This window comes from Solea solea, chromosome 1 (genome assembly GCF_958295425.1).
Source record: "Solea solea chromosome 1, fSolSol10.1, whole genome shotgun sequence".
NCBI classification, from domain to species: domain Eukaryota; kingdom Metazoa; phylum Chordata; class Actinopteri; order Pleuronectiformes; family Soleidae; genus Solea; species Solea solea.
The window spans coordinates 31,031,825-31,046,425 of NC_081134.1; the positions used below are offsets into that span (position 1 = coordinate 31,031,825).

The window sequence follows — 14,601 nt, forward strand, 5'->3', positions numbered from 1 at the left end:
TTTTTAAAGTGTTAAGAGTTAGTTTAAGGTTGGGATTAAGTCAGGCTTAAGTTGAGGGGTTACAGTCCTGCATTTAGTTATGATGTTCGGGTTAAGGGTTAGGGTTACATTCATTGTTTGAGTGTCCTGAGGACCAAGAGTCGTCATGGAGACCAAAAGGAGTCCTTAAAAGGATAGCTGCGTGAACCTGTGTGTGTGTAGTCACAGTAGTAGTAGGCTGTGAGGACAAATTTTGATTTAGCTCTTTTTTATGAGGACATTTTGTGTGGTCCACTTAACTTTAAACGGTTTAAGGGTTAAGAGTTAGATTAAGGTTGCAGGTTATGTCAGGCTTAAGTTAAGGGGTTAGGGTTAGGCATTTATTTGTCATGGTTAAGGTTACCTTTGAGTGTCCTCACTACAGATGCTGCAAACACTGACCTTGTCAGGACCAGGAGTCGCCATGGAGACCAAAATTAGTCCTTAAAGGGATAGCTGTGTGTGTGTGTGTGTGTGTGTGTGTGGTATTAGCGGCTACAGGCCTGGTCACTGGCGTAAGCAAGTGTGTGAAGTGTGTGTGTGTGTGTGGTATTAGCGGCTACAGGCCTGGTCACTGGCGTAAGCAAACGTGTGAAGTGTGTGTGTGTGCGCGCCTCATGTTACAGCTGTGTGCTCTGCATTAACATTAATCAGATCAGACCAGCACCAAATTAGAACCACACACTGATTACAATCGGTTAATGCGATGACAGTGACACGTGTGTGTGCGTTTGTGTCACAGTGTATCAGCAGTTTCCTGGAGGGGAACAGAGCAGCGCTGATGTTAACACCACAGCTCCTGACTTCTCCTCCACCTCTGTGTGTGTGTGTGCGTGCGTGCGTGTCCGTAGAGTTCACTGCGCATGAACCGTTACTCCATGTGCTTCTTAGGCTAAGTTTGGGGCGTCGGCAACCAGAGTTCCTATATAGACGTGACTTCCTGTGTGGGTTAAAAAACACCCATTCATCAAGCCAGAGCTTTGACCACAATACCATTGTTTACCACTCACAATCGCTCGTGTCCTGTTTTACCCTCGACCATTGTTGTTGAGACGTCGGCTGGGGACATTTCACGCTGGACTTTTCATTGTCTCTGCTCCTCAATGAAGCATCTCACCAGCTTTATATAAATCCATAATTCCGCCTGAATGATAAGTCTTTATCTTAGTTCCTACCACTACTTTCAACACGAGTGGTTTAGTGAAAAAACAGAGAGTAAACGCTTTATTAAAACTGTAGTACGCAAGTTTTAAATGCAAGAAAAAAACATGTCAAATGAGTTAAAACAGTGTTGATTAACTCATTCTAATTTGAACAAACTAGTCAAGTGTGGACAAGTTGAGGATCTAATTTACGTTTTTCTTGGTTATGAAAAATCACGAAATGTCTTTAACCTTGTGTTATCATTAAAACGAGATCTCAGTACACGAAAGTCGTTAAAATGAGCACACGGTGAAACACAGGATGGACGTGCACCTGACCGTTTAAAGTAATTCTGAAAGTTGTCCAGCAGAGGGCGCAGTCATTGCCTTCAAATTCCTTTAAAATGTGTGCAAAGGATCCAGAAAAGGCACGTATATTAAAATATCGATATTGGATTGTTCAAATTAAGCTTGCTATAATCCGGATATTCCCCGCGCTGCACACAGGAAGTAGCTTGTTTCATGTCAAGACAGAGGGAGGCAACATTGTGCTTACGTGCACACACACCAACCACATTTAACATTATCTCATACATTTTAATTATTTTTGTTCCGTTTAATAATTAATTAAATAATTAAGTTACCAACGCAGTGAAATTAAATATGAATGTGAAATTGAATGTTTAGACGGAAACAACTGCATCTGAACTGGAAAACATGTATAAATATGTGTAAGGAAGGAACTTTATCCACGACATAAAACAGATAATATTCATATTATGGATTATTGCTGTATACGGAGTCTTTGTTTCAGTGCACATGTATTCAGTATGAAGCAGACCATGCACCCGTCTGTCCTCCTCCTCCTCCTCCTCCTCCTCCTCCTCCTCCTCTTTCCCCTCAACATCACCACCATCATCATCATCCTCCCATGTCTGTTTACACAAACATCCCTCCAGGCTGCCATCAGCCTCGAGATAAGCAACAGAGGCACGCACACGCAACGACACACAAGCAACCACGTCACGTTAATGTGGGGGGGGGTGGGTTTGGGGAAGGAAAAAAAAAAAAGAAAAAAGAAAAGCCTTATCTAAACACAAACATCGAAGAAACACGAGAGGCCAAGTCGTGCTCTTAGCACAGTCGGATCCTCCCGCCGCATTCTTCGCTAATCATCCAACGAATCTCACAAAAACAAAAACAGCGACCAACAGTTTTTCAGCTGCTGACAGAGGTGTCTGCTCATCTCTGCTACACACACACACACACACACACACAGAGAGACATACACACCTCTGCGGATAAAGCCGAGGGGTCGCTCACAGTGTTTGCGTGTCTCTGGGCAACACCCTTTCAAATTACTACGTGTCGCCTCTCTCACGCCGACTCACTTGGGAAAACATAATCACCGCACAACTCCAGGGCGGAAAAAAAAGAAAAAAACTAAAGCAACACTGTGGCCAGGGAGCGGATGCTAAAAGAGCAGCCTGTGGGTTTTTTTGTGTTAACACTGTCGCAGGAAAACTGGGAAGAGCCGGGAATGTGGAGTTTGGGGATTTTTTCTCAGCAGAGAGGGAAGCAGGTGAATTTCCACACCCACGGCCCGATCCACAGAGAAGGTTCCAGAATAGAAGTGGGTTTATTGGGCAGAAACTAAATACACATACGTGTGTATAAGTGTAAAATTGCTAATTTGCCAAACTGCCAAGAATCCAATCCCAACTTTGTTTATAACGCACCCAAAAAATACGGTTCAAATTTTGTAAAAAAAAAAAAACAATTTCCCCTCTGGGATAAATAAAGTATTTCTATTCTATTCTAAAAAAAATGTGCCAAGGATACAGAAAGACAGAAGTGCAATTAGGAGTAAACAGGTTATTTGGCAGGAATGCTGAGTCAGCAGTCACGCCATTATTTGGAAATGCAGAGTCAGCGTATCCAACTATTTTTTTCTCAATTTTCTTAAATAGTTGGCAATTATCAAATTATAATTTCACAATCCCTTTGAAAAAAAGTATTAAAAAAATGCTTAATCCCTTAAATTCTAGTCAGTTATTGTGTCAGAAGTCAACTAAAAGTTTCACATTTTAGAAAAGATTCAACAAAAAATTTAAATAACTGAAACTGGGCGGGGAGTTCTCCAAATGAGTGAAAACGTTTAAATAAAACCAGTTGTTTATTCCACAGTTTTGAGCACAGACAGTCAGAGGCCAAGAGAGTAAAAACTTACTTTCCTTTTTTTTTTTTGGTTTGTTTCAGTTATTACAAAACCTTCATTTATCACTTTTTCATCATGTACATGGTAGTAAATCATAGTTATTACCATCCAATTAAATAAGGCTTTTTAAAAAACAAATGTAGGGAAAATATGGCTTTTTTTCTTGCTTTTTTTGAAAATCCAAGTTGGTTTTTCAGTCAAACCCAAACACATTAGAGTCTTTGTAAACAGTCACACAGGATGGAGCACAGCAGGTGCCTTATTTATCTGTATTCATGTGCTTTTGTGAATTTAGCGGCAAAAAGGCGGAAGAAATTAATCTTTTTTGTTTCCCTGTTTGTCCAGTTTTGGGTTTTACAGCAGAGTTTGTTCCCTGTAAGTTCACAGTCTAAAGGTCGGCTGTTTGTTTTTGTTTAAACTGTGATTACCGCGCTGTGACCATCCACAGGCCCAGCGCCACGTTAGCGGCCAGCAGAGCGCTGCCCGCCAGCAACAGGAAGAAGCCGATCAGCTCGCGCTTTTGGCGGTCCGTTACCACGGAGACCAGCGTGGCCTCCAACAGAGCGCTCAGCATCCACTGCCCGTCCAGGGCGAAGCACGGCACGGAGTTGACCACGGCTAACGCGCCAGAGAGGGACACCACGTATCTGAGAGAGAACACGGGCTAAGGACAAAAAAAACCCAAAAAAAACACTCGGGCCTTTTTATTGGTTGAATCACTAACCAATAAAAACACAGGAAAGTCACATGGTTCATTTGAACAGTAGAGTTTACGCTACTTAGCAAGAAATGTGTTTTTTCATGTTTTATTGCAGTTATTTCCCAAGACAGGGGGATGCTGGGAACGCCGAGTCAGCATCTGTTGTTGGGAATGCCGAGTCAGCTTTTATTTATCTGTCGTCCTAATGTTTTATTTATCATAGTTACTATTACTATGGGAACACCGAGTCAGTGTATCCAACAACTCTTTTCTCAATTAATGCCGAGTCACAATTGCCAACTGTTGTATTCCCGTTTACTTTATAAGCCGAGAATGCAGCGTCAGCTTTCTCAAATATTGTTCTTTCTTTTTTCCCCCTGTTGTATTTGTTGGGAATGCTGAGTCAGCGTATCCAAGAATTCTCGATTTTCATTAATAGTTGAAAATGCTGAGTCACAATTGCCAGCTGGTGCTTTCCTGTCTTCTTTATTAGCTGAGAACGCACAGTCAGCTTTCCCAGATATTGTTCTTTTTCTGTTGTCTTTATTAGTCGGGAAGGCGGAGTCAGCAGTCCCTCCTAATATTTTCTTTATCATAATTACCATTATTTGGAAATGCCGAGTCAGCCTAGCCAACTATTTATTTTTCCACGTTTCTTTAATAGTTGGGAATGCTGAGTCAGGATTGCCAACTGTTGTATTCCTGTCAGCATTTTCCTGTTCACTTTAAATTAATTTGTGATTGATTTATCAAACATATACCTGTAATCTTTTTAAAATGTGATGTTTCAATGTTGGCTGTAAAAATATTATGCATGACCTTTAGTGAAGGGCAGCGTTTAGCTGGTGTTTACTATTTTATAAGCTGCTGTAATTGTACATCCATCACCTGATTGTGTCTGGAGACAAGTCCGTACAAACATGAAGGATACTTGCAGAAGGTCTCGAGGAAGACGGGCAGATCCAGGTGGAGGAAACCAAAGCGAGGGACAAAGTTGGTCAAACTCACTGAGGACAGGGAAAAAAAAAAAACTTTTGTTAATTTATTTATTTCCTCATTAACCCTTATGGCACATTTTACTGGCTTTTTTTGATAATTTTGTCTATGTTCATGTAATAATAATTGAACACAAAACAATTGACTTTGCTCACAGTATGTCCTATATAACATGGTGACATCATGACAAAAACCTGGCATTTAAAGGGTTGAAATATGTCAGATGTCGGTGAACAAAAATCAGTTCAGTCAAAGTAAAACAAAATAATATATAATATTGTTTTATAGCTTATAGCTTTAGAAAGGATCATTTTTTGCACTTGAGTAAATGAGTATTTCACCCTGGACAAAAGATTATCCCTGGCATCATTACAGAAACCTGGCATTAAAAAAAGGCTTAAAATCTTGATGTCAACAATTAGGTTGTAGAACATAATAATATAGAATATCTTTTATAGCTTTTGCTACTGAAAAGAAAATTTTTTGCGCTTACAACAGTCCCTGAGTGTTAAATATCACACTGTATTGTCCTTTCACAGCAGCAGGAGAGACAAACAAGACGTCTCTCACTCACTACAACAACCAGCTCCATGGCAGAAACTGTAAACAGCAATTACATGAACCTGACAGACGAAAAGCCTCATGACTCAATCGGGAGGAGGAAAAAGAAAATAAAAGACAGTCAGGAAAATGCTTTGCACAACCAACAGAATGAGGATTATGGTTGAGAAAGACGTACCAGCGTACTGAAGGTGCGGCGGGTAACCCACAAACAGCATGTGCGTGTTGGGAGGGTGCGTGACGCGGATGAAGCGTGTCTGGTTCTCCAGAGACGGCGTGACGCAGATGGCGGCGCCGTGGGAGTGCGCGCCGCAGTCGCCGTCCGTGCGACACAAACGCGTCCCCGTCACCATCTTACGCACCGGCACGCAGGCGTACTGCAGCGACAGCATTCAAACATTAAAAACAAAAATTAGACATCAAATGAAGCTTAACCCACAATAGTTCCTTTTTTTTTATAATGGAAACAGACGGTAACAGCAACAAAACGCGACCATATCAACAACTCCTCCTTGGCGACACAGACTTTGGCGCCACCTACTGCTGGTCTTCCTGAACTGACCCCCACCCCAAAATCTGCTAAAAGAGCAGTTGATGGAATCACACACAAAAATATGCATTTTCCTACACAGAATTTTGACTAAGATTTTAGATAAATATTAATGGAAACAGACACATAGCGTGAGTATTTTCAGCTGCTGAGTGAGTGAGATTATTATTATTTTTCTCCGATGTCAATTTTTGAAGGGGGTTAACGTGCATAAAAACACTTGAAATTCGGCACAGCGCCACCCAAAGGTCGGGTGATGATCAGACAAAAGTTGTTGAATCAGGACAAAAAGGAAAAAAATTGCGTTAAGTGCTAAATTTAGGACTTATGCCATCATGTCTACGTCACACATAGTTGATCTGATTTTAACCAAACTTGGTACACCTGTTGCTCTCATGATTACAATCAAATTTCTAATGTACTTCCATTAGCTCCGCCTACCCAAAAGTCGGCCATTTTGGAAAAACAACTTCTAGCTAGGAAAATTGTAGCATTTTCACGCATTTGAGCAGACTTGAGGAAGCAGGTTTGAGGTAGCCGTGTCAATCTGGGCATTACGCTCTATAGCACCTCCTCATGGACGAGGCAAAAATGTCAATGAATGAAGCTGGTGGTTGAGTGAGGGAGATGTGGAAGTTGTTTTAGTCTTTTCTTTAGGTGTTGAGTAAACTGTCATGACTTCTTAATCACCTCAATGTGTTTATCACATGGTTTTGGAAGCTACATTTAAACTTAGTGGTTTATTTTTTACTTCATCTTACATATATAGTATTATGATTTCACATTTAAACACTGTGGTGCTCCAGACTGACTCTCTTGTAATAACTTCTCTTTTTGTCATTAGGAAACTTAAGATAACATATGATGAAAAATCCCCCCCCCGGGTGTCTGTGTGTCTCTGACCTCCTTCTCTACGCTGCTCTTGCTCTGTGGGTTCATGAAGGAGAAGCAGAGATCTGTCAGGCTGTTGTTGCTGCAGCAGTCCATGGTTCCATCCAGACGCCTGTAAGCTACAAAGAGACGGAAAAAACCCAAAATGGATGACAGAGAGAAAGAGAGAAGCAGGCTGATTAGATTTGTGTTAAGTTCAAAGTCCCTGGACATTAGTGATGCTTTTATTTTCCACCCCACTAAAATCTATTCACAGTGACTGGATGAGAACTAACGGTGTCATAATCATCCAAAGAAATTAACATTTACAACATAAATAAAGTAAATTACAAGATTAAGACTTTTACACAGCACTATTTGGAGACAAAAAAGTAAAATTCTGACAATTTTTCTAATACTTACAACAGAAAGTAAATTTGTTGGTACTTTCTTGTCATTTATATGAACTATTATACATAAACAATCATATTTATTACTTATATCTGTGAAAAACTTCTGAAAGCAGAGAATATTTCAGAGTTTGTGCTTGAAAGACACCTTCAAATAGTAATAAATAACTATTAATCAGCTCAGTTCCTGAATAAAATCAGCTAATTGGCACCGACTTGCTTCAAAAATGTCTTTATTATCACAATTACATGAAGTAAGAAAGATTTAATTTTTTTCACAATTGTTACATGATGAAATCCACAGTGCACGGCTTGAATAAATTACAGACCACAGAGAAGCAACAGGAGCACTGAACATTCATCATAATGAGTTTTTAATTAAACTGCCTCTTTTCATTTATAAACCAATTACAATCAAAGAGTGAATATGTTTGTGATTATTTCACAAGCTTATAGCAAGATGAAGAATTACAGCTGTTATGTATATATATTAAAAGTGCAGTCAGTGGACACTTACGTCTCCCATGAGCCCAGCTGGGCTGCAGGCTGGACGTGGGGACACAGTAGCCAGTCTGAGGTGTGCGAGACAGGTGGGACAGACAGCGGTTCCAGTCCTCCACTCCAGTGACGGCACAGTCCTCCAACCCCGTCACAATGTCTCCGACTGACAGACCCCGAGGACCATCGGCCGCCGAGCCCTGCTCCACACACACACACACACAAACACAGAATTGTTTTTATACATTAGTGAGGACACATCATTGACATAAAGCATTTCCTACCCCCTTACCGTCACAACTAAGTGTCAAAATGCCCCCGCAAAGATAGGTTTGTATGTTTTTTGGTCCTCACAAGGATAGAAATACAAGTACACACACGCTCTGGGATGTTGATTTCAGTGATTTGGTACAATAATAACCAGTTATATATGGAAACTACCAGTCCAATTATTCTAACCTGATCAATCTCTCCATGCCTATTCATTGTTATTATTATGGCTAAAATATTAAACAAAAACGATAAAACTGCATTTTAAGTAAAACGGACTTTAATAAGTGACAAAAATAACAACGATTCATGTAGATTGAGAGATAAACGTGTCGCACCGACCTGCACGACCTCGATGACCAGAGCTCCGCCTCCGGTGGAATACACAGGAAATAGAAACACAGGCAACAGGAAGAGCAACGCCAACGCCGCCACACACAGAACAAAGTTGTGCCAAACGCCTACAGAGAAGAAGCATATAGAAATAATCACTTTAAACCATTAGAGCCATAACTATAACAATTATCTCCTGGTTACTGATTCACTTATCTATTAAATTCCTTGATAAATCAACAACAAAAAAATCAATAAAATGTCATAATAGGAAAGACAATGTGTGAATGAGTATTAAGGCCACATGTACAATGTTTTCTGAAATAAAGTAAACAAAAATAAAAACAGCATGAATTATGAGATTAAAGAAAAAAATCAGAATTATGAGATGAAGTTCTTTAATTAACTTAATTATCATCTGATTGTTGCAGCTGTTAAACACTGTTAAACTGAAGTCTCCTGACAGTGACACTGTCCTCCACATGTACAGACTGTAACATGTTGACTGTAACCACCCTGCACTAAATGTAATCGTCTGTATTGTCCTAATTACGCATGAACACAGGCATTCCCCCCCACCACCACCACCACCACACAGGGAAGCGTCTCCCTGCCTCTGATTTTAGAAACTCAGTGAAATAAACACGATGACGGCAACGTCATGAAAAACACACCCGAGTCTGAGGTCAGGGGGGAAATTAATAGCTTCAGATGGAGATATTTTGAGAAAAAATAAATAAAATTCTTCCTATTTTTATGTCTGAAGGGAAGCAAAAAAAGGTGCAGACGGTGGAAAATTAGGGATCTAATGTTAGGCTTTCTGCACATGCTCGTACACAGCACTGCTGATTCTCACTGAAGAGTGAACACAGCATTAAGAGTTGCCTCACACGTCTCCACTGAGAGAAATAATAAACATGTTCTGTGACAGAAACACCAGAGCAACGTCCCCCTGTGGACAGAGACACAGAGACATCAACACTGCACGCTGTTATGTCTCTCTTCTGTCCAACATACACACACACACACACACACACACACAGTACATATCTCTCTCTCGCACACACAGTACATATCTCTCTCGCGCGCGCACACACACACACACACACACACACACACAAACTCTCTGTATATCTCTCGCTCTCATGCCTGAAAATACACATTTTCTCATCACATTGAGCGAAAAATAAGCTTCTTCAGTTCACAACACAGTTTCAACGGTAGGTCTTGGCTGCCCTCTAAAGGCTCCTCCTATATAATTATTATTGTTGTTATACTGTATTAACTTTATTTAAAAAGGGACAGTGTGGCACCAGGCACCATTTTCCCAGAATGAGTCAAGAACACACACACAAAAAGAGTTAAATTTTCAAACAATACCCTCCAACACGTGGACTGAGCCTTAGATTTAAACTTTGGATTTCTGTTTTAGGGCCCAAATGTAGGAGAATGTATAAAAATCATCATATTAGCTTCTTATCTTTTTTTGTTCCGTTTCCATGTGGAAAAGGATTTAATCTCCCTTTTGACAGCTTTCAAATCAAAAACTGCTCTATTTTTCCCCACAGATCACCTACGGTGGCCCGTTGTCAGCTCCATCAATCAGTCGATTAAAAATAATCATTTTCTTAATTGCTGAATGACACATTTGATGAAAAGGCTGCTGCTCAGAAAAAAAAAAAAAAACCTTGCACTGACCTGAGAATGAGCTGGGAATGAGCGCCTGTACTAATTGTGATGAACTAAAATAATCTGGATTCTAAAAACGTCCCTGTTGTGAAGAAGTGATCGACGAGTGACTCACCGGCGCAGAAGATGCGGAGCTGCTGCGTGGGCGATACGAGGTTGAGGTGAGAGGTGAAGAGGTCCACGAAGGCACCGGGGTAAACCACGAACACAAACATGCCAAAGCCATTTACTCGCACTTGCTCCCTGCGAAACAACAACAGGAGGAGGAGGGAGAAGAAGATGATGTTACTTATGTAACAAATAAGCTGCGTACATCACATTAAACACACGACTCACCACATGATAAAAGATGGCTGTTACAGAACGACGATGGCGTATCCTCATTTGCATATGAATAAGTGAGTTAAGGCTGCGTAAACAGGACCCTAATCCCAAAATCCAACACCTAATATCATTTTGAAGAAGAAATTCAAGAATCATTTCCAAAAACAAGTCTAAAAATGTAATTTTATGCATGGTTTTTGTTTGGGGACCTAAAAAAACCCATCTGTGGGTCCTGACCCAGTGTTTGGGACTCACAGGATAAAGATAAACACACCATTGATTACAGCGGTGTAGCATAACCTCAGCACAGCTAACATGAACTTCAACGGTGGGGCATTTTCTGGAGTAACCTGTTGAAAATGCTCATAAAATGGCTCCCAGATATCATTACCAACTTTCCCCCCCCCCCACCCGCGGTTGGTAACAGCCCCTCACCTCAGTGCTGCCACAGCGTGGCCCAGCTCATGTATGACTCCGCTGAGCAGCAGAGCGCTGAAGAAGTAGGCCAGCTGATTGGTGGGCAGATTAACACCTGGGACCTAAAAATAAAAAAATAAACAAAAACAACATTCATGTGATTTTTATGAATATTCTGAACCTTTTAGGCAGAAATTTCAATTAAAATATGATCACAAAGGTGATTTTCTTTGTGGTCTGCTTTCTTCTCCCCCACCTCCTCTCTCTTGGCTCTGTGCTGTTATTTTCTGCTTCACCACACTGACAGCTATTTACCATAAATGACCCGTTAATAGCTGCACATGAATCACCTGCAAAAGCTCCTCTGGGAGCTGTGCTCATATTAATGCTCGTGGGCTATTTGACTGTCCAATGAATAAAAATGAAGAACAGGAGAGAGGGGGGAAAAAATGCAAAAACAAAAGAGCCCTCATCGTAATACTGGGTGCGTTTTCCTGCGATTTGCCCCGGAACGTGCTGAACATTTAAATGGCCTTTCAAGGACATGTAAGCTCTGAGTGGACACACAGTGATGTTGAAAGAATGAAAGACCGCTCATTTCACCAGTGAATGTACTGTATACGTACCACCACCTGCAGGGCCTGCTGGCTTGCGACATGAGGATTGTTGGTGGTCATCTGAGTGAGCGTCTGCTGCAGCGTCCTCACCAGCAGCACCACAGACCCCACCATGGCCACGATGCCAAACACCAGTCCACTGGTGAACCTGAGATAACAGGACAACACAGGAGTTTATTTCTGTTGTGTGGGCTGTTGAATAAAAACAGTTGAGTGTATATAGAGTGCTAGTAGCTGAATGGAAGCCAAGCTGTTTAAATCCATGGATATGGCATTTATACCAGTATATATTAACCTGGCATCTCGAAAACTGATGTGTTTTAATATGTTTTAATGTGTTTTCTTCCACATAAATAAATAAAAAGAATTCTGAAAATTGTGGCCAAAGTGGACATTTTGGGAAAATTCCAGTTTCATATTTATGTGCGTACTGTGGGAAAACAGAGTCATTCAGTCGTAATTTGTCTTTTTTTAGGATTCTGATTGCCTGGCATGGCTCCATGCTTTTTATTACACTGCCATCTATAGGCTTGGCATGGTCATGACGGCGCTCAGTGGTCATGACATCATAAATACATTAATATTTTGAACTAATGTGTCGTTCCATATTAGAACAAACACTTTTATTTTGAAAATAGGAGAAATATAGTCACGAAAATCATTATTGTGATATCATGATGGAATATCAAGATATAGTTTTAAGATCAAATCTGAATTGTTATTGTTTTTTTGTGAAAATGTGTTATTTTTTTCCCCACTTGAGCGGCCCCTGACTGACTAGACTATATGCTCAATGGCATTTTGTTTCTGATAAATACCCAGCTATCTAGTGCATATATATATCACTGCACTGAAATGTGAGCATTGCAGCTCTGTAGTAGAAGGAGGGAAAGTTTATCAGGAGGTTGAAAAAGTCAGAATACTGCAGGTCTGGAATAATGCCCACTCCGGCCATTCCTGTACTCATGAAAAGCACCAGCACATTATATTATGATCAGATATATTCTGCCAAGTTCTAACCATATATTGCTTGTTCTCTGTGAATTTAAAAAAGGTCACAGTGAACTCTGAGCACTGTCCACGTTCCATATGGCAGAAGCTTTTCCTGCCAACATGGCGGAGTAAACAAACACAGCTCTAAAATGAATGGAGTGTCCTCACCACAGGTACAGAGCTCGGGAATTGATGCGGGCGCAGTACGCGAACAGCCGGTTGAACACGGTGGTCTGCCACCTCACGTGGAACGGAGACAGTGCGAGTCCGTGACTCGCCAGCCATGACTCGTAGCCAATCCGGCGCGTTGCTGACGACTGCGGGACAGAAACAACAGTCAGAGGGGAAAGGTTCTGAGCATCCATCAGTGTTTTTACTGAATGACCTGTTTATTAGGCACACCTGTAAAATCTAACCCAATATAACTTAATACGTTTATTTCATGAAACCTGTGATGTTCACTTATTTTTGACATGTTTATAAAGATATTAATTATTTATGTGTATATAAATGATGAATGCTGTCGCAAATACATTTGATAATATTGCCATTTAAAAAAAATAATATTAATTTTGTCACAACCTTCATACAACCTTTAGAGAACGTTCTCTTTTGGTTCCCACAACGTTAATTTTCTACAACCTTCATACAACCTTTAGAGAACGTTCTCTAAAGGTTCCCAGAACGTTCCCGTAACCACTTTTGTAGAACAAATAATAAATAAAACATAGTTAATCAAAGTTGTAAAAAAAGGATCCATTTCTATCAGCGAAATAGCCTTAAAGTGTCATTGTAATTCATGAACATTTTACAAATATAGAAGTCAACTGCCGTTTTTAAGTGTAGTTAACGCAACTACAACATCTACATTAAAATAGTCCTGTATTGTTGTTAAAAGAACAATAAAAGCAGAGATTATACTCACCCTGAGCAGTGTGTCAGCCAGGTACACAGCGCACCAGGCTGCCATCACAAACACCAGCAGAGGCACGGGGATCATGGTGCAGCGGAGCGGGTCTGACTCAGCCGAACACCGCCGCCGCCGTCTCCATCACTACCTCTGCCCGCTATTTGTCACACACAGAGCCGCCGACACTCGAACATTATCGCCGCGGTTTTACTCTGAGTGAGGAGAAATAAACGTACACGGTTCTCACAGGTGTTCGTAATGAAGAGGAGTGTCCGGAATATACAACAACAAAAAAGAAAGGACTCTTCCGGTTTGTTTTCTTCTTCTCTCGTTCTCTGTGATACGGCAGACGAGACGATTTAAATGCACCATGCTGCCCCCTAGTGAATTCGATGTGAAAGTAATTTTCACTGGCGGTTCCAGCGGTGGTTCCCTCTCTGTCTCTGTCCCTGTCTTTCAGGTCCAAACCACAGCGCCACTACGTGTTTCACTTGAGGAGCTTCAAGTTTCCATTCCATTTAACCCATTAAAACTATAAGAATGTGAAATATAGTGTTTTATATCCTTTTTTCAGCACAATTTGTAGGCTAATGAGCAAGAGGTACAAAAAAAAAACGTTTTTAAATCATATTGAATTTGTGAAATTTGTGAAAAAACATTTTTATTATGAACAAAACATAAATAAAAAACTGTCTATTTTGTATTATATACTATTAATTGTTTTTAGTATAAAGTTTATTGTTGATTGTTATTGATTGAACAGATCAGATAAAGATTAATGACTACTTTGCTACATTAAAATTATGCCTTAAAACTTTGTACATTTTGTATAAAAACCTTTTAAACCTTAAGACTTTACTTTTATTTCTGTTTTTCTCACCATGTTGCTGTTATTATATAATAAGTGTGTTCTTGTGTACATTATGCATGCATGTGTGTGTTTGACCTTTTGACGTCGTATGTTTAACCTTGAAAAAAATGCCTCGTAAATAAAACACTGATCATTATTATTATTATTATTATTATTATAGAATATATTATCTAATATATTTTATGCTATATGTTTATTTAGTTTTAAGTTAAGT

General features: G+C 40.2%; 1 protein-coding gene across 1 annotated transcript; it reads right to left on the bottom strand.

Moving 5' to 3' along the window:
* Positions 1 to 3,305: 3,305 nt before the first annotated feature.
* Positions 3,306 to 13,833, bottom strand: mbtps2 (membrane-bound transcription factor peptidase, site 2). The gene is made up of 11 exons (XM_058631082.1): positions 13,532 to 13,833; positions 12,775 to 12,923; positions 11,623 to 11,761; positions 11,015 to 11,118; positions 10,371 to 10,498; positions 8,576 to 8,694; positions 7,983 to 8,163; positions 7,089 to 7,195; positions 5,814 to 6,012; positions 5,010 to 5,085; positions 3,306 to 4,025 (listed from the first exon to the last, which is right to left on the bottom strand). Exons 1-11 carry the CDS (start codon positions 13,604 to 13,606, stop codon positions 3,803 to 3,805), a joined length of 1,500 nt encoding a protein of 499 aa, XP_058487065.1. The 5' UTR covers positions 13,607 to 13,833; the 3' UTR covers positions 3,306 to 3,802.
* Between the last annotated feature and the right edge of the window lie 768 nt (positions 13,834 to 14,601).